The sequence below is a fragment of the Ursus americanus genome, chromosome 10 (genome assembly GCF_024610735.1).
Source record: "Ursus americanus isolate L20-20 chromosome 10, mUrsAme1.1.p, whole genome shotgun sequence".
Classification (NCBI taxonomy): domain Eukaryota; kingdom Metazoa; phylum Chordata; class Mammalia; order Carnivora; family Ursidae; genus Ursus; species Ursus americanus.
The window spans coordinates 17,951,486-17,972,131 of record NC_142136.1 but is presented as its reverse complement, the minus strand read 5'-3'; the positions used below and the strand labels follow the sequence as shown (position 1 = coordinate 17,972,131).

At 37.7% G+C, this 20,646-nt stretch overlaps 1 protein-coding gene across 1 annotated transcript in view; it reads left to right on the top strand.

Moving 5' to 3' along the window:
- The window catches only part of GPC5 (glypican 5), a 653,116-nt gene that overhangs the window by 321,661 nt on the left and 310,809 nt on the right, over positions 1-20,646 (top strand). Inside the window, exon 5 of the mRNA XM_087865050.1 lies at positions 13,904-14,029. Within this exon, the coding sequence (XP_087721176.1) occupies positions 13,904-14,029 (126 nt within the window). The remainder of the gene's footprint in view (positions 1-13,903; positions 14,030-20,646) is intronic.

Here is a 20,646-nt window from a genome sequence, read left to right as displayed (position 1 = left end):
TTATTTATTACCTGTAAGTTTAATTTACTAAAATAAAAGTCATGTTCTCTTCAATGAGAACATTTCTGGTTAATTTAAAACAGTGCTTGGTGAGTGCTAGGAGCGAGGGCACCCAGGGCAGGGCAGGGCAGGCCAAGGCAAGGCTTTGGGTAGGGGGCAAGAGGCCAGGCCAGAGCAGGGCTGAGGAAACGGGAGCTCCCAGGCAGACCAGCGTCAAGACCTACATGAATAATGAAAAGCAGGACCCTAGGGGGTCAAAAACCAGGCACACAGGAAGAAGGAATGCCAGAAGGCAGAACAAACATATGGCAAAAGTTTAGGCTAGTGGTGCTTAACCTTTGCGGGTCACGTATCCCACTGAGAATCTGATAAAAACTTCCCAGAAAAAGAAAGTTCATAAACAAATACAGGCAAAATTTTGTTATATTGAAAAGCAGTTTGCTCCAGCTAAAACTTATATTAAAAATAAGGCCTTGAAAAATGAGATTTGCTCTTACTTTCTAGATGTTCATGGAGAATTAGTGACTATTTCATGACATACCTGAAACAAAATCCAAACAAGGAATGATTAAGCTAACATTGAGCAGTATTTGTACTGAAAGGTATGGACTAGAAGTGGAAACTGTGGTTGGTCTTGGACGTGGCTATGTGTACACGTTTGGTATCTAACAGATACTCTCTTTGTCGAGATGGCAGCAAGTCTTGAAAATTATAGAAAGCAGATTTGTGTAGCCATCACTGGCTGCAGTTAGAACTCTTGTAACTTGTTTGCTCAGATGACGGTAGTTTTATATCAAGGAATGTGAGATTTATTCTAAGCTCTTGAAAGTTACACTGATGGCCCACAATGCTTTGGTCCTCAAGTTAATTTGCAACATCGGTAATATTGAGGCTCTCAACATTAAGACAGTGTGAGTAGAAATAAGTCTCCTCAAATTTCTCACTACAAGAAGAATAAAAAAATACACATATTTTTTCTTAGCCATAGGAAGAATGACCTTCCAATTCAACCATTTTTTTCCAAACGGATTCTCCAAAAACCCATTTCCCAGTAGCAGCTTTGCCAAATGAGCTAGAAGCTTTTCAGTAGCGTTTAGAATTGTGACTGTAGGGTTATCCCATTGATATGGCTCAACATATCCCCCAACTAAGAAAACCAAACTGTGAGTGAAATTCTCCCTGGCTAATATACCTGAGAATATGTTTTCTTTTTTTTTTTTTTTTCCTCCTTACAAAAAAGTGAATCTTCTATCCTTTTTCATCTGGAAAGTCGGTAAACATAGGCAGAGTTAAAAAAAAAAAAAAAACCTTCCAATTCAGCTTCCTTTTTTTTTTTTTCCCACTCAATTTTTGGAGAGGTAAGAAAGATTTAAAGTCATGTAATACTGAAATTGATGATTTTTGTAGGAGTGTATGAAAACGATTTCAGAATTTTTAGCAGAATCTGTGCAGCCTAAATCAGGATGATAAGTGAGGCTTATTTCTTTTACTAGAGTAGCCCATGTAATTGTATGTAGAAGCATTGCGGTGCTCAGTCTCTAGCAAGAGTACCATGCACTTTCTTCCACTTGGTTTTGCACAGCAAAAACCAGTTCCATCAGTTTAAATCTGTTAATGGCATTCTAAGAGTCTAAATGATGCACGTAAATAATATGGGAAAACGGGGAACAGGATATCTATATTTTTATCCCATTGCATGTTTAAGGGAAATGACAGGTTCCTCAAAATAGGAGACATGTGTTTCTGGGGGGGATTATATCATTTGATGGAGACACTGTTTTTTTCTTTATTTTGTTCTGTTTTTGTTTTTGTTTTCCATCTGCACTCCCAGACACGAATGTGTATCAACCATTTCCAGGACATATCATGATCTCCAGGGCTGTATGTGGAAACTTTTACTTGGAAGTACAACTGAATGAAAGTTCAAAGGTTGTTTCAGGATGATTCTTTTTTATTTAGGTCCCTACTATAGACTTTCAGATCCAGGTTTCTTCTCAAAAATATGCTTCATTCTGTTTGATGACTTTGAAGATCAGCAGGTCTAAGGTGCTTCCTTGGCTGTGTCGGTTTCACTGTCTTCAGCAAGAATCCCATTAGACGTGCACACTGTGACTTCGGAGTCCCACAAATTAAGTAAACTCAAAGGATTTATAATCTTCATTGTATCTGCTTTGTCTACATTTTCCAATGTAAGCTAAGCCTTATATAAACAAACAGCTGTATGAATGGTCGTGAGGGAAGGAAGTATGATTATAATTCCCATCACATGAACAATATTTTAGGTGTCATACTTGAGCAACGGTAATTTTATACATCACTCAGCTTTGGTCAGTAATATTCTGTGCCACCCAAACTAAAACCTGGGTTACATGTAACATTCAAGAGCAATTTCTTTCTAGAAAAAATGAGAATTACCAGAATAATAGGAATAAAATTGAAGACAAAAATAATTCATTTTCTCTGAACCCTTTTAATTTTAGATTTTCTGACCCTAAAGCCTATCAGAGTTCAGGAACGCAAGTATCTGCACTGAGAGACATATGGTAACTGAAGATGTAAGCAAGAACAATTTGTTACCAGAAGTATATTGTCTGTCAATCAGATAAGTTGGTGGATAGCAGTGACCAGGAGTATAGGATTAAAATCACAAAATGAAAAAAAAAAATAAAATAAAAACCCAGAAGAAGGAATGAGGAAGAAGCCCATTTATTGGCAGACTATTAAAGGGAAAGGTTTTTTTATTAGTTTTCTGCTCATGCTGAGAGAGGAAAATGTTGTCAGAATATGTTCTCATATTCTCTAAGTCATGGAGTTTATAGTTAAAATGTTAGTAACCATAGAAAATATTTTACTGCAAAAGAGTAACATTCAACAGTGACCTAAAATGCTGAATCTCAAGGTACTATACTCAATAATGATTCTTAGTATTAAGAAAGTATACTAGAATCGTTCGATTTGCAAACATCTTTTGATTTGAACTTATTGGTCTTGACCTAATCATGTCCTAGATGTTTCTCTTCTGTTGAAAAAGCAATAGCATGCTTTCTGAAACCAGTAGAACTGAACAAATAATTGCATATTTTTATTAAAATGAACAAAAATCATGAGGTAGGAGAAATGATGTCTCATCTCTTTTGGGCTGGATGCTCAAATGTGTTTAAATATTAGACCTGTGGTCTTGTGTTTATTTTTATAAATGAGTTAAGATCTTTGTTTAAAGTCCTTTTTAATGGAGAACAGTCAGTGCTTTTTGAGGTACATTTTTACAGTATGGGAAAATGAGAGGAGAGTTTTGAAGACCTAGTTTTGACATCAGGTTTAAATCACTCTTTTTAAAGGCGGATGCTTTCAGAAAGGGTGCTTTTTTACTGGGACATTATATGGCAGTGTGTTGGGTTTGGAGCATTACTGAAAAGTGAGAAATAGAAGTGTCTATACTAATTGCATAGATGGCTATGAACGTCCAGCTCAGAACTAGTGTAAAATCACCACCACAGAGTGTTAAACATAAAGCGCATGTCAAAAAGAATCCTTTGCAGAGAGTATCTGAGGATATTAGCTTATTTCCAGAGCTCCTTTCCATTTCTTCTTCCCATTTCTTCCCTTGGTACTCCCCCCAACCTACTGCCCATCTTAACCCCTTCCATTTGTTGAGAAAGCACAGTAAATCTTCTAAGGAAGGGAAATCATGTCGTGTGAACAAGAGGACTTCCTATGAGGGGAAAAAAAAAACCCTGGAATCATTTAGTTAGGAAAAAAAAAAATCCTTCTCTCCTGAGAATGGTGTGGATCCTTCAGTCAGAGCCTCTATAATGAACAGCGGGTTCAAGAGGGGTTCAGAGAGCACACTGTATGAGTTACTCTTTTAGGAAAATTAGGTGTTTTTTTTTTTTTTTGGTTGTTTTTAAGCAAATACAAGTGCAATGTGCTTGTAGCGCATCTGTATTTGTGATGAATGGTGCCACCGTTTCTCCGATTCATATTCACCCTTTCCACCCATCTCTCCATGTGTCGCCAAGTCTGTGGAAAGGGGCCAGGAAACTAGATTTCAGTCCTCCCTCTAGCCAATCTGACTGTATAAACTTAATTACTTCCAAGCATTTAACAGCAAGAACTGTTATTGCTGTAGCACAGTAATCTAAATATTTTTCTATTTCGAAGATTATAAAAATATTTTGTCCAATAGAATGACTTAGTTGAGAATAAAATAAGCTTATTAAATACAGATTCAGAAATGCAAGAGAAAATAGTTCTTGTCTGGAAACGTGTAATTATAGATTTCCTCTGCTGAGCGGAAGACTGACATTTTAAATGTCTACTGTTTGACAACTGTGGTCAGACATCTCTACAGGGTTGAGCCTGCTCATTAGTGCCACATTAACTTTAACTTTGCCTCAGGCCATTAACTAGCAAACTGCACATTTGACCTTTGTTCGACAGATTATTTTCAAACAGCATGGGAGGCACTGCTTTTAATTTGGGTTCTGTATTATTTGTGGACTGACTTTAGAGGTAAAAAAAAAAAAATCAATACGTGTCATTAAATAAAGGAGCGTGTAGTCTGAAACATTCCTCAGAGAAAAGTTCCATTTGAAAATAAGATTCTTCTCCAATACTTTTCCAGATAATTAGTTTTGGTCAAAATTAGAAATCATCTCTTTCACATTGTGTTCAATGGGAAAAAAGGAGAGAAAGTGACAGTTTGTGAATGTTTTAAAATTGAAACAAATTCCTGCTAGATAAAGATATAAGATCTAGAGGCGTGCCTGTTGAATATAGCTCTGTGTTCAGCGACATCTAATGAAATGAAATGCAAAATCAAATGTAAAATCAGGGCCATATGCTTAAGTGAAAACAACTCCCTAGGAGATCAGCAAAGTTGAAACATGTGGTTGCCACTCTTTAAGCCAGACGTGTGAGGAACATATCAGCCTTATTAATTAAAATGTAAATTAGTTAATGGACTATTTTGATAGATTACGGTGCAGTTGCTGTATTCAGATTATGGAATATTATACAGCTATATCAAAAAAAGTAAGACCGAGATTTAGTCCTCTGAAATGGGTTCATGATATATTGTCAAGTGGGAAAAGCCAAGTGCACATACGTGTACCTAGCTTGGTTCCAGTTTTGTTAAAACAAATTGCTACTACGTCTCTCTTTGTCTCTGTCCGTCAGTGTTTGGTTACTGTTAGGGTGCACAGAGAGGAACTGAAGAAAGCACACCAGGCAGCTACCGTGGGTTTCCTCAGAAAGGAGGGGGGGACACACTGTGGAGGCACAGATACTAACTTGTTCTTCGTGTGTCTTTTATTTATTGCACTGTTTATGAAAAGCTATGTTATTTTTATCATTAAAAATGACTAAAGTCAATTACAGTGGTCCAACCAATCAGGAGCATTGCTCAGTGGGATAGTAGTAACTGGGCATTCCTATGTCAGCCAAACTATAAATGACACTTCAGGGTGAGTTGCATTTCCTTTCCTTTCCTTTCCTTTCCTTTCCTTTCCTTTCCTTTCCTTTCCTTTCCTTTCCTTTCCTTTCCTTTCCTTTCCTTTCCTTTCCTTTTTTTTTTTTTTTTTTTTTTTTTACCACGTGATGCATCAGGAGCCCTTTCTGGCACTGCTGGCCCCAAGGGCATGGGAAGCAATGAAGCAATAACTATGCTGGTCCATGTTTCTCCCTTGCCTTTAGGAAGCTCAGGGCAAACAAGGCTGCAAGCTATGAATGATCAATTGTGCTACAGCCTTTTTCCTCTTTAGGGTGCGAGCACAGTGGACAAAGCTGCTCATTAGCCAGGGAGCAGAATTTGCCCTGCCCCCTGCGTCCTGTACCAGACCTTTCAGACTGGTAGAAATACACAGAGAAATCCTGTTTAAACATACTGCCTTCTAAGCGTAGATTTTGGCAGAAAGAAGTGATATACGTGTTTTCTGGCCTAACAATCTACTAATCGTGTTCTTTTAACAGTGTGATAATTTCCATAAAATTTTTTAAACAGATGGAAATGTTCTTCTATATAAAGATTCATTCAGCTTTTGATATATCAGCTATTCAATATCAGCCTGACATGGCTAAGATGGCATGTTTATTAATGAATTATTTAGTTAGTTAATTAGTGAAACAAAGATGTCAAGGCTGGCTACGAATAAATTCCTGCCTAAATAACTCCCTTGCTTTTCACATGTTCTTACCTTCTCTGATTTTGGTTTTTCCTTAGTTTCAAAAGAAGAGAATTAGACTAAATCACGGGTCCTCAACCCTGGCCACACATGTGGATCTTATAGGAAGCTTTCAGAAACGCTCGTATGCCCAGGTCCCACTCCAGACCAATACATCGGAATGAGGGAGAATTCTAGGTGTATAGTTTAAATGTTTCCATGGCGATGACAGTGTGCAGTTAGGACAGAGAGTCACCGGAACAGATGGTCTCAGGCTCTAACTGTTTTTGTAACAGTCTGTGAGGTATTAATTATGATAACCATCTTACAGAGCAGAGTGACTAAATATTATTGTGTCCCCACATATTAATTTCAGCAGCACTTATATATGGACTCTAACTTGAGCCTGTCTGTCTGGTACAGCTTGTGGTCCTGCTCCTTTGAGTTCTTCACTTTCTAATGCAGCACGTGAGGAAGGTCTGTTTCTCCACAATCTAGGAATGAGTCCTCTAATTTCAAGGGTCCCAAGTCAACTGTATCCTTCAAGGAATTTCAATTATTGTTATCATTTTAAAAATGCCTTTCTTTTAGAAACTTCTAATTCTGGCACGATTAAAAACTAAGACCGCATGGGGGACGAATTCCAGGGGGGATTTGTGGAGGGCCTGTTGGGTACCAAACTGTGACCCAAACCCTGGGGATTTAAAGAAGACATGGCTCTTGCCTTTATTAAACAGGCCCTGTAACCAGTGAGGCAGACATGCAAACACAAGGATTATGATACCAGCTAGCCAGGGCTGCAAAACAGATGCCAAGTGTTGTGTGAGAAACAAGGAGGAGCAACAAAACTGCACACGCTGGTCAGACGAGGACGTAGAAGGCAGATGAGCTTTAAGCTGGATCTTGAAGGACGGGCAGAAGTTTGGGAGAGTGATGGTGGAAAAGGCCATGTAGGGGTAGAGGAAACTGCATGTGCTAAACTCAGAATCTTATCCCGTAAATATGGAAATCTCTTCTGCTATGTGAGTATAAGTGTGCAGTTTTGGCTGGGGTGTGTGAGTGGAGGGAAGAGGGCCTGTCATAGGAGACTAAGGGGTGGAGAGTGGAGAGATTATGTGCGATGGTAAGACATTTTATCTGAATCGTTAGGGTTTTAAAATGGTGAAATGTTGGGCTCATTTCTAAAGCCAATTCCGGTTACAACATGGGACATGCAGGGGCGCCTGGGTGGCTCAGTTGTTAAGTGTCTGCCTTCGGCTCTGGGCATGATCCGGGCATTCTGGGATCGAGCCCCGCATCAGGCTCCTTCGCTGGGAGCCTGCTTCCTCTTCTCTCACTCCCCCTGCTTGTGTTCCCTCTCTCGTTGGCTATCTCTCTCTCTGTCAAATAAATAAATAAAATCTTTAAAAAAAAAAAAAAAGTGACATGCAGTGAAAGGAAGACAGGAGGGCAAAACTAGACAGGGATATCATTTGTTAAACTGTTGCAGGCCCAAACGAGGAAGTATTAATTTGTGTATGGCCTTGACATATAGGCTTTGAATAAATATTCTGACAAAGAACGTTTTTCTGTTTGTAAAAATATTTTAAATATTTAAAAAATATTATCTGTTACTGTCAAGACTAAGTAAGATGTCTGAAGACTAAGGTGAACAACTGACATATGTAACATAGCTCCTCAAGGATAATTAGCTGGAACTTTTACCATCTCCCTACACTTATTATGCTCTTAGTTTTAACTGGAGAGACTCTCACAACTATAGAAAAGTAATTGCATGGATATAGTCACCCTTCCAGCAAGTTGAATTTTGAATCATCCAAAGAATATAATATTTTATTCATTGAGACATTTCATGTAAAACTTGAAAAGGAGGCATGATGGCATGTAGTAGGCCAAGCATTGACCTGGGCACTGAAGTATGGATTCTTGTAATAGGACCGACATTGATTGGCTCTGTGGCAGTAGATAAATTTTTTTTTTACCTCATGATAGCTACTGGTGGTTTATCTCCTTCATTTCCTAATTCAATTTTTTTCTATATCCAGTGTAGATCCCTTGGCCCTCCAATGCAACCGCTTCTTGCAACAAACACTACTCTTAATTCCTGTGACCTAAAAACCTCCACACAAAGACTACAAAGTTCTGAAGCAGGATCTCCCCTCAAATTTCTGTCTTCACAAACCAAAACTTTATCTTAACTTTCACAGACTTTCTTCAGTCATTTTAGTCTTAGAGAATTTGCTCCAAAGTTAATCACTCTCTTTTCAGTAATTCTTACTCTCTCTTCAGAATTGGTGATATATCAATTTTTAATTTTCTTTTTTTATCTTTTTATCAATTAAGAAAGACTGAATTATGATATGGTACCAAACAACCCCAACCTAACATTGGTTCAAAGCATTTTTCTTCACATTTTAGCCTGTTCACATTTTAGACCAGGAGGGGGCGCTGCTCAACTTGCCCTAGTTTTAAGCCTTAGAGTGACCAGGCAGCCTCCCTGTGACACATTGCCAGTCATCAGGGGAGAGGCAAACAGAAGCTGACAAAACCACACTGGTTCTTAAAGCTTAAGCTTGGAGGGAACATACATTACTCCTGTGTACATTCACTAGAACCTAGAGTAAGTCACATACTAAAGCTAGTCAGAGTGGCTTTGTGCCTGGAATGTAGAGAATTGGGATATTTGGGAACAAGCTGATGAAGGACAACCCCTTCCTATGTCCTTCCCTTTCATACACAAATATTTTCAAGTCTCTTGTATATTCAGACAGACACACACACACACAAAACTCTCTTAATGTTCATCTTTGGGGCTCTACTCTTAGTTTCTCACTCTCTCTTTAGTACTCATCATACTGCAAAAATGAGGACCATTACTCTATTTCAAATGCTTTCATTTTTGTATTAGTTTGCTAGGGCTGCCATAACAAAATACCACAGACCAGGTGGCTTAAATAACAGACATCAATTTTCTCACAGTTCTGGAAGCTTGAAGTCCAAGATCAAGATGTTGGCAGGTTTGGTTTCTCGGGAGGTTTCTGTCTTTGGCTTGCAGATGGCTACCTTCCCCCTGTGTCCTCACATGGCCTCTCCTCTGTGTGCATGCACCCCTACCATCTCTTCTTATTATTAGGACACCAGTCTTCTCGAATTAGGCTCTATCCATATGACCTCATTTAAATCTATTTAACTTTTAAAGGCCTTGTCTCAACATATGCATTTTTGAGGGACCACATATAAAGGACATTTTCATTATTTTAAGTAACTTCTCGTAATGGCATTTTACACAGTGGGGAATTTCTCTAGGTTCAAATTCCCTTTTTCTTTAATGTTCACAGCTCTTACCATTGAAGATTCTCTCTCTTTGCTCAATGTACTTCTGAGTTCCTTTGACTTTTTCCTACTACCTGTTATTTGCCTGATAGATTTCATCCACCTTCATGACTTTGGTCACCACCCCCAGAGATAACGACTCTCACATCACACGCCCAGTCCCCTGATTCCAAGGTTACACATCCAACAGCAAATATCCGTGGTATTCATGGTTCTTGTACCAGTAGCTTCAGCCGCATCTGAGTGCTTCATTGAAATGTGGAATCTTGGGCTCCCCCCCAGAACTATTGAATTGAGTCTGCATTTTGGCAAGATCCCCAGATGGTATTGCACATAGTAGGTCTGAAAGTAGCATTGTACTTGATTTCTCTTTCTGTACATTCCAAAGAAATCACAAACTGAACATGTTGAGAGTAGACTTAATTATTAGTGTTGTCATTTATTAATTTAATTACTAATAATCGAGCTTACTGTATGCCTTCACAACTGTTTTAAGATCTCTATAGGTGAGCAAAAAAAAAAAAAAAAAAGTCCCTGTCTGCCTGAATCTTTTATTCTAGAGTAGGAAACAGATAAGAAACAATAAAACATAGTAAGTACATGACATGCTAGAATAGACAGTGATATGCGCCACGGAAAGATGAAAATATTGAGCAGGAGAGGAGCAATCCTAAGCATAGTGTGGGACATTGAAAGAGTTCTATCTTCCTTCCTTTATTTCTTCTCTCAGTGAATAGCACTGGGATAATCATCCCCTCAGTCACCTCAGGGGGGTTGAGAAAGACAATTAGGAGTTATATTAAAACTTTTACTTTTACTGTCAGTTCTAGATTCCTAATGTCTTTCAAATCTAACACTTTTCATGATGCTCACTGACAGGTGTTTTTTTTCTCATCCTCATATTTCTTCCCCCTGAGTCTTGGTTATACCCTGCTAAGTGACCTCACTGACTTTCTACCTAATTCCACAATACTGTCATGAGGCCATCACTTGCTTGCTGAAAAACTTTTAATAGCTCCCACTGCCTTCTGAATAAAACTGGAACAGTTTTTTGATGATCAATAAGGCTGATTACAAACTGGCCTCTTCCTACCTTTTAACTATAATTCCCATAAGTCCACTCCCAACTTGCTAAACTGCACACACAATATTCTCCTTCCTCTTTACGTTTGCTTATTGTTTTTTGTTTGTTGTTGTTTGCTTGTGTTTTTGTTTTTTGTTTTTGCATGAAACAATGAAGTAGTATCTTGTTTGTACACATTTCCTGATTCCGTCTCTGTCCTCAAAGGTGGCACCATTAACACTGTGTTATTATTGTGGATTTTCACTAGAAAGTACTTTCTTAGAAGGTAGGGACTGTCTTGTTTGGCTATAGTGTCAACACAGAGCTTGATACTCAATAGTGTTTAGTAGTTTGGGACAAGTAACTGATAGCTGTTGCTTTATAGAGTGAGTGGAAATCTTCTAGGATATGATGCTTTCAGAGGGAACGCATGCAAAGGCATGAAGATGTGTTTGGGGAACAGCAAGTCTCTCACTTTTGTGGAAGCCTAAAGTATGGCTTGGGTTGCTGAAATGGAGGTGAGACGGTGCCTTATATGCCTTTCTGAGAAATTTGGATTTTATGCTGTAGAGAAGAGAGAGCCATTGATGGCTTTAAGCATGTGAGTGACATAGACTGGGGGATATCAGATTTGAATTTTAGGAGGTGGATTTCTTGGAGGATGAGAGGTGATTGTTAAGGAAGAGATTAGAGGTATGCCACTCTAGTGTAGTCATTCCAGAGAGATGATAAGGGCTTCAGCTAAGGCAATGAGAGTAGCATTGGGAAAGAGGACTAGCCAAGAAAGATGTAAAGCTTTTCCCAGTATGATCTACTGGTTGTGAAGGCACCATTCACCAAGACTGGAGGAGGAGGTTTGGGGTCCATAAGAAATATCGTTTTAGTTTTATCCCATCAGTTTGGAGATCTCAACATTCCAGTCATTTGTGCCATGCCTCTTCATCTGTAGAAGACTCTTTGATTCCAAACAGGTAATCATTTATAGTAAACGGAATTCAGGACAGGAGTCACATATCTTTCCATTTATTAAACCCCATCCCTCTAGGATAAAGAATCAGTTGACTTCATCCATTATGTTTTAGTAGCTGCAACATGAGAATTGATATTTGTTCATGCATTCCAGTTATAGGAATATGGCCCTCATAGGGTGGGAGGGGGGACTTATTTTCTAGTAGAGAAAATCAACTTAAAGTATAAATAGGTATAGGGGCACCTGGGTGCCCCTATTGGTTAAGCATCTGACTCTTGATTTCAGCTCAGGTCATGATCTCAGGGGCTTAAGATTAAGCCCGGCATTGGGCACTGTGCTGGGCGTGGAGCCTGCTTAAGATTCTTTCTCTCCCTCTCCCTCTGCCCCTCCCCTTAAGAAGAAAAGTATAAATAAATATAAATGAGTGGTTACTATGCTTGTGAGAAAATACAACATACTTTTTTGGGGGGATTGAGTATAAGTTAGAAATGAGGTTTGTACTTCCTGCAGTCATGTTGTTATTAAATGTCTGATCAAGCTTTGCTAAAAATTTGGTTAAATATTCACCAAACATTTGCTGTGGGAACTTCTGATCTATCTGATTTCAAATGTTACATATTCGAAAATGACATTTATCCTTCCTATAGATTGGTAGTTACTTAGAGCTCCAGCCATTTCCACAAAGAGTTATTTGAAAACCACTAAGAGAGGGAATTTTAAAAATTATACAGTTGAACCTCGGTGCTGTCAAATTCAGGTTTAATTTTTAAAAATTGCTCTGAGCCACCCCTCCTCTTTGATCTAATTTTTAAAGAAATTATTTTTAAAATATCAGTGGGGGATGCAATTTTACAATTGCTGCATTTTAACTACCCAACCTATGGATTTCTGGTTTGCTTTCCTTCTCCTGTCCCTGTATTCTAGTCCAGAGGACATCTCTTCTGTATTAAGCTAGTGGCTTTTCATTTCATTGTCCAAAACATTGGTTTATGTTAAAGAAGTTCAGAAGTATAGTTTTTAGGACTTGGTTTTTTGAAATGCTAAAATTCAGGTTCTTGGGACCTCAAAGCTTTGAATTTAAAACTTGAAAGTTTTGGCTTTTTAAATTAAAAAGCAAACTACTTTTTTTTGTTGTTGTTGAATTTTCCCTTCCTATAATTAATGGAGGAAAGAGATGTAGTGTGAGAGGAAAAAAAACAGTCAATGTATTAAATAATATTCCTTCCAACAACTTTTATTTTCATGCTTTTGAAACATGTTACATTTTTGGGTTTTTTCATATTTAGTGAATGATGTAGGAAAGACGTTAGGGTTCAAAGCTGGTGACCAAGAAAGAATTCTTGAGACATCTTTGTTGCAAAAGGTGGTTTTATTAAAGCATGGGGACAGGACCCTTGGGCAGAAAGAGCTGCACTGGGGTCATGAGGAGTGGCCCATTATATACTTTCAAGTTGGGAGGGGTTAGGGATAGCGTAAGACTCTAAGGAATTTTGGAAGCAAGGTTTCCAGGAGCTTGAGGGGGCTAGCTGTTGTTGGGAAAAGGTCATTTATTACCGTCTAATAAAATCCGAGTCATGAGACACTGCAGATATATATCATATGCTTGGGGGATGATTGCCAACATGTATCTTAGCGGGGGTAGAGATAAAGGAAGTTTCCAAAGGAATTTTTATATGTTCAAGTAGACTTACAGGATCCTGGGGGTTGGGCTAAGGTTGCCTGTTGCCCTTAGCAAAGTATTAGCATCGAGGCAGTTGAGTCACTAGAGGAATGTTACTCTGCCTGTTTGGAGGACTTGTCAGTGAGCTGCAGGTAGTAAGGACATTTAATAATTTTTCTTCTGCCTCTGTTTCCCACATCAGTGAGGACATATTATTTTATGTTGTCATATACCAAAGAGAAGACCCAAATAGGAAAACCATCCAAGTTTAATAAACTTCTAATCAGTAAGCAATTGATTAGCTTGTTAAAAGCCTCTGACATTTCTGTCCAGAAAAGTAAGTAGTTAGTATTACTGTGATTTAGATGGCACAGCTAGTAAAGGCTTTTAGGGATACTACATTAAGTGGGGTGTGTGTATGTGTGCGTATGTGTGTGTGTGAGTGTGTACTCTTCACAGCTTTTTGGACTTGAGTTATATAAAATTCATACCCTGTGAAAACTCGGATTCAAAAGAGTAAATTTGAATACTAGCATTCTTTTTTTAAAAAAGTATAGTATTTGTCTTGTTAGAAAAGTATTGAGAATATATAAAAAATAAGCAGTGAAAATAAAAAAAATTGCATTCTATATACCATGCATAACAAATTATGCCGTTTATATTGGCATTTATTATGGATTTTTGGTTTTAATTGTTTTCTTTGTTTTCCCATTCAGAGAATTTATCAACAGCCTTCGACTGTACAGGACGTTCTATGGAGGCCTGGCTGATGAGCTTTGCGTTAATGAATTAGCCGCTGCTGATGGGCTGCTGTGCTGGAATGGAGAAGATATAGTAAACAGGTATTTTATGTGTCTGTGAAAATATCATGGCTCCTTTCATCCTTGGTTTCTTTTCCCAGGTCTTGAATGGACCACTTCAGTTTTAACTTTACCCCACGGGTTAGAGTACACATCAATTTCGTCTCTTTAGTTTGTTAGGAATAGATTTGATCCTTTTTGACATTTTAGAAATGTGATAGCATTTCTGTGGTGTTTGAACATTCTCGCTTCCTTTCTACCTATCTCAGACCTACCAACAATCCGCTTTTTCGATAAGTATTATTTACCTTCTGTCCAATTTGTCTTGTTTATCAAGTATCTTATTTTTCTCGTTTAACTTTATGAGTTTTAGAAAGTGAAGAAATTCAGTGAAATGTGAATACCTGTGCAAAGATTCATTGATAGAGAAATACGAGTCTCAGCTGTGTTAATATGTCCATCCTCCAATTGTCTTTTGTGTGTGTGTGTGTGTGTGTGTGTGTGTGTGTGTGTGTGTGTGTATCTGTGGTAGAGTGGGGCTTTGGACACATGTGTCTGTTTGAAGCAATATTTATTTGTCTGTTGTCAATTGTTTTCAAGCTCAGGAGTGAAATTTTTTTACCATTTTTTCCCTCCTTTCCTAGAATTTCTTTGACATTTTCTTTTCCTTCTCTTCCTATAACTGATTGTACGCTGACATAATCTTCTGAGCTTGAGAAAGTCTTAAATTCTCCCTCCATGATATATAACAGTGGTCAATAATAACTGGCTGGGAATTGGTCTTTTGATTTTCCAATGGGGATTGTTATAGAATGTAGGCTTGGGTTGCATTTGAACTTGGATGTTTTAGTGTATTTTATTTTGAACAATCTGCAAAAAGAGAGAGGGTGTTAAGCTTTCTTGATTTACAAACATGCCTACTCCACATGAAGATAGGTGGTTTAGTTACCACAAGAGTGATGAATTCACTTAAAATATCATTAGCAAAAAGAAGAAACCATTAGCAAATTAACTTTATCATAGCAAACATATACTCCCATTAAATAAATGTAAATAATGAAAACTCTTTACATATTTCTGTGTGATCATGTTTATTATAGTTAAAGCTTATTTCCTGATACATTTAAGTGATTATTTTGTAGTTTATATCTGAGTATCTCATAGAGATTCTTAGATTTTACAGAAAAAAAATTATTAAAGACAGGAACGTAATTAAATTTAAATAAAATATTTGGCTGACATGGCTAGTGTCCTTTTTTCATTATGTTCTTTGGATGTTAGACTGTATTTTCTAAATTTATCTTTCTTGCCTTTATTGAGAGCACTCAGTATGCCTAGAACTTTGAGTTCTTATAGTCTCCATGTCAATGAAAGTTCTGCTACTTTAATAATTAAATTATACTTTGACTTCTGCTTTCTGTTTTCACCTTGTTCAAGCTGGAATTGAACTTTTTTGTGTATTAATGATTTTTCTACAAGAGCTAATGAGAATCCCATGGTGACTAATGAAAGATTTAGTATATTATATAAAAATATGTGCTATATTACATTACATTATATCATCTCATTCTAGAGCTACAAGAACCTTAGCGTCAGCTTGTCCCACTCCTCTCAACTGTTTGGTCTGGAGTTTGTATAACAGGAAATGCTGTTGGGGAAATCAATGATTTGGGAAAACTTTTTAGAGGGATAGTGTTTTCAACTCAACGAATATATTTTCTTCTATGTCGTATATTTCTTAAGTCTTCATTCATGGTTTAGGAATAAAAAAAGCTCATCTTTAGCAAGAATTCTCTATACAAAGCATCCACATTTCTGATAAAGAAAATGAGGGATTCTCATTATTCTCATTGGCTTCCGGCTTATTCTCCCCTTTGCCGTACCATCCAGCCTCCTGTCAGCCACTTCCAAGTGTGCTGTTCGACTCTGCTCTGCTGAGAACAGCTTACACTTTGCCTTGTTCTTCTCTCAGACACCCCTTCTGCCTCATCACCTCAAGTGCCATTTTCCTATCCTTGAGAATATTTCTTGAGGTCCATCCCAATCTCATGGGTCCACTACCCACGTCCACCCCCCTTGGCTCTCCTGGGGGCAGACAAGTCTCACATGCTGGCTCTCTAGCGCCATCTCCAGGCAACTTCTAAAATGAACATTTTTTCAGCCCTGATTATTTTCTGGCAGTCAGCCAAGGTTTTGGAAGCATTATCTCATTTAATTCTCCCAAAGCTTGACTCCCTCATGCTCCAAAGCAAGCTGATTGAGTGGTATCTCTTTTCTATTTTATTTGGAGAAAATTCTCATGTGTGCTTGACTTTTAAATATATATATATATATTATTTAAATTGTATTTTTATTTGTGGCTTAGCCAATTCTTGAGATAAATATACAAGAGGATTTTTTTTCTTTCAATGCAAAGTCAGTGCTAAAATCTAAATATCTATCATATCTGGTTAATTATGGTGTCTTCACCATGGAATATTATGTGTTTGTCAAAAATTGTGCACATTTTTATCTGCTAGTGTGGAATAATTTCAGATAATTATTAAATTAAAAATAGTTAAAACTAGGATAGTACATATTTTACCAGCAGATCTGAATAAATAAAAAATAGCAATACTGGCTCTGCATAGAATATTTCTGGACAGTTACATGGAAACTGCTTATATACTTAAGAAGTATTAGGGGCCTTTTTAAATTTGCATTGTATTTATTTATGTTTAAGTAGAACAGATGTTGCAGTGATGTTAGAATTATGGGCTGTTATTGTTTTCTTTTTAAAATGCTTTTTTGAAGTGAAAGTGCTATTTTTACATACAATTTCTAGCTAACTTGGATTTTTGCAGTAATTTTGTGATACAGTTTTGCCAAAGCATTAATGGATATGGTTAAATACTGAACTAGTGAATTTGTCTAAGAAGGCTTCAATATAAAGTCAAGTCCTGATGAATGTTGTAATCTTGAATTATTAGGTACTTTCTCCTAAAGAAAAAAGGAAGCATGGCAGTGATCACTGTGTAAAAGCACTAAGATCCTCAAATAAAACACTCATTTCAGAGATCTGCACCTAGTCGAGATAAATAATGCCGTCAAATTTTGAAGGAGTGAGTATCAAGTGAATGTATATTGCATTTGGGGGTGATAGCAATTTTTCCTTTCTTACCGTGGGTTATAATACTCATTGGATTCATCCTAGAGAAATTATGCCAAACACATCAATAGGATAAATTGGTGGCCAAGACTGAGTCTATCATTCATTATAAGAGCAAAGTGATTATTTTGGCAAGACTTCTCCTGGAGGCATTTTTTAGAAGGTGATTGATAAGATTATTTATGTGCATAGACGTGCTGTCTCAAAGGATAGGAGAGCCATACTGATTGTTGCAATATTATGACAGTCCTATAAAATTGGGTGAAATCACCTTTGTGCTCATCAAAAGAGGTGGAATTCCTTTGTGATTGTAGCTGAAGATATCTCAAGTATCTGTAGTATATAAGGAGTGTTAAATTTGCAAAACAAAAAATATTTTAATTCAAATGATTTTAGAGACTGCATGCATGCCATTGACTCTGCTGCCACATTGGGATCAACAGCTCAAAGAGTTTCTGATTTAAGATGAATTCCATAAAAAAAAATAAAATAAAATAAAAATAAAATGAATTCCATGCGGTCTCTGTCCCTCTCGAAGTCCCTCTTATCTGCCCCTCCCGTCGCTCCATCATAAAACAAAATTGTTCTCCGAAAGGCGTGTTGTGTCAGTCTTTCCGTTGTCAGAGCTCTGTTCTCAGTTTTCTGTGATTACAAATTGATTGTTTGATGGTTTGCACTTGGGCTTTCCAAGTATTGATGTGCAGGTGACAGCTACTTAATTACCAGGGCTTCCTCTTCCTTTCTGATTAATAGATGGTTAATTCAGTTACTCTCCCTCAGTCTCCGGGAATTTATGACCTGCACAACAGCTCTCAGACTGGCCAGTAGCTGTGCGGTGTCCTAGTACAATTAATAATCCGCATGATTTCTACTTCGTCTTGAGTTATTGTTCCTTAATGCTTCTTTCATAAGTCAGTGTTTTCCTTTCAAACTCTTATGATAAGGGGCCCCTTCCAACAAAAAATAATTGAATTTTTAAAAATCAGATAAAAATATAAAACCCGAGAAGTCTCTGAGACTTTATACTTATCTATTATCAGATTTCCAGACAATGATATTTTTCCTGGAGATATATATATATATATATATATATATAGAGAGAGAGAGAGAGAGAGAGAGAGAGAGAGAGAGAGAGATCCCAATGTATCTGTGTATTTATTTTGTGATATAAAGCCACTAGCGGATCCTTGTACGTGCCTCCTTAGTTCATACGTTTCTTTAAAAACTTTAAAATTTTTTTATTTTTAATTGAAGTGTACATATAATATCTTGTAACCTCATTTTCCCCCCTTACATTATCTATCTGAAAAGCTACTCATCTTCAGTCTTTCTTCTTCTTCCTGACCTTGCTGCATTCAACTGTATTTTATTTATCTTTTTTTGTTTTAAACACCTGGCGTAGTTTCCAAATGTTGGGGACTACAAAGCAGTCAGGTCTCAGGATTGTTCTGATTTTCATTAATGTAGCAATTAGTTGCTCTTCCTACGTTGCTTGTGCAAAGCCAGTATGTTCTTCGTGACTTAAACAACAGTCTGTTTTGTATTTCTTTCCCCCCCCTTGAAATTTCGATGTATTCAGTCAGGTTTCTAATCTTGTTGAAGTACGCCTTCATAATCATCATCATCATCATCATATCTCTGGCCCATCTGATGTGGTTCAGAATTCAGAGGCTTAAGTGATGTGGTTAGGAGACATCCCCACCCTGACCCCATTGCCGCAGTCTACTGTGGGCTCTGAGTTTCCCACTACTACTGGAATGGCTTTCAGCTACCTCATTTTCTCCATGCAATTGTACACACAGCTTTGCCAAACTCCCACTTCAATCTTGAGTCCTCACGGAACAAGTCCCCTCATTTGTGTTCTTTCGTAACCTCTAACTCCACTGTGACACCTCTAATACTTCTTGCGTTTATGTGTCATATATCTTCTCTCTTCTTATCTACTGCAATTTCTTTCATAACAGAACTCCTGTATTACCTGACAGGTTAAGAATGATTAGTATCATTGAACGCCTATCAGTATTTTTTTAAAGATGAGAGGCTCTGAGGAACAGGAATTTTTATCATTGTTATTGAGAACTGAGAGATTTGGGGATTGGGGAGGTGGCTTGGTGATAACGCTTTGGTGGGTAATGTGTGGGTTCAAAACTGAGCGCGGAAAGATGAGAAGGGAGAAGATGAGTCGTAAGAGTTTCTGCCTATCGCTGACTCTGGATGTTGGTCTGTTTGTTTTCTGACTTAATCTTAAAATCATGCATGTCTCATTGTGTGCATTTCCATAGATATTTTTGGGAAACCAGAGTCTAAAGAACTCTAAGAAGCTTGTGTGTTCTGGGCTGGAGACATATGAGGTGTGATTGTCTTTATCACAGATGAGGCATCTGAGTTGGGGGTGGATAAAAGTGCCAAGACCTGCCCAAGGTCAAAAGCCTGAGTTAATAATCCTCAGAACAGGATGAACTGAAATATTGCTGCTCTTTTGTGAGAGAAATAAAAAAGTATGGTTTTAGGTATATTATAAGGGACTGTCCAATTCATCCCATTGTAGAATACACATTTTAGTCCAACAGGACAAAAGCAGGTATAGCTGATGTGTCGGCTTGTACAATCTCTCTCTGCCTTACACTCTCTTACACTCTCTTGGCAAACAATTTTACTTTAAATGGTGCCTGGTATAGTTTGGTTCTATAGAAAATGACATAGATGGTAGCAAAGGGGATGGACTTTTTATCAACTTTGCTCCAAGTCCTGACATTCCTAATTAGTGTTAAAACCTAGGAGAATATCCATTTTTCACAGGTCAGTATACACATTTTGTTCTTTTCTAAAAATGCTCCATTAATTTGGTAATAATTGCATGTCATCCTATCTTCTGAACTGAGATGTTTCTCCTGAATCTCTCTTCACTGGCTTACTTGGCTTAGTAGCCTCTTGTCTCCTGTTTAAGCATGTAATCACTATATTCAGAGAGTTGGACTTTGGTGAGTGTGGGAACTGCTTCATGAAATCCACTCAGAAGGCTCCTTTCTACCTTGTCACTTGAATGAAATCATGGCCAATTCTCAAAAGCCTTTGGACACTGTGGTGTCTAAAGGACTTTTTATTGTTATTAGTCCCATAACAAGGATAAATTTAGTAATTAAATTCAGTCCCATAAAAAGTCTAAATTCTGTAACAAAAAGGTCTAGACCAACTTAGTAATCAAAACTCAAAGTGGTCACTTCTCCCCATTCCCCAGTTGGGTACTGAGTCAGAGGTGCTTGTGGCAGGGAGTGGACAACCTCGTGTTCTCCTTGACCTTCAAGCATTGTTTCCAACTTCCCCGTGTTTGGAGCTTAAGGGCTGATGGGACAGAAGTGAGAGAGAAGGGATAAGAGAAGGGAATGCTCTTTTTGACTGATAATTTTGTATTTCTCATTAGTGAGTCCTAGGTTGGCAGGTGTGAAGAGCTGATATTCTAAGGCTTTATGGGCTCAAGACAATGCCTTGTCCCTATTTTTCTTCCTCTGGT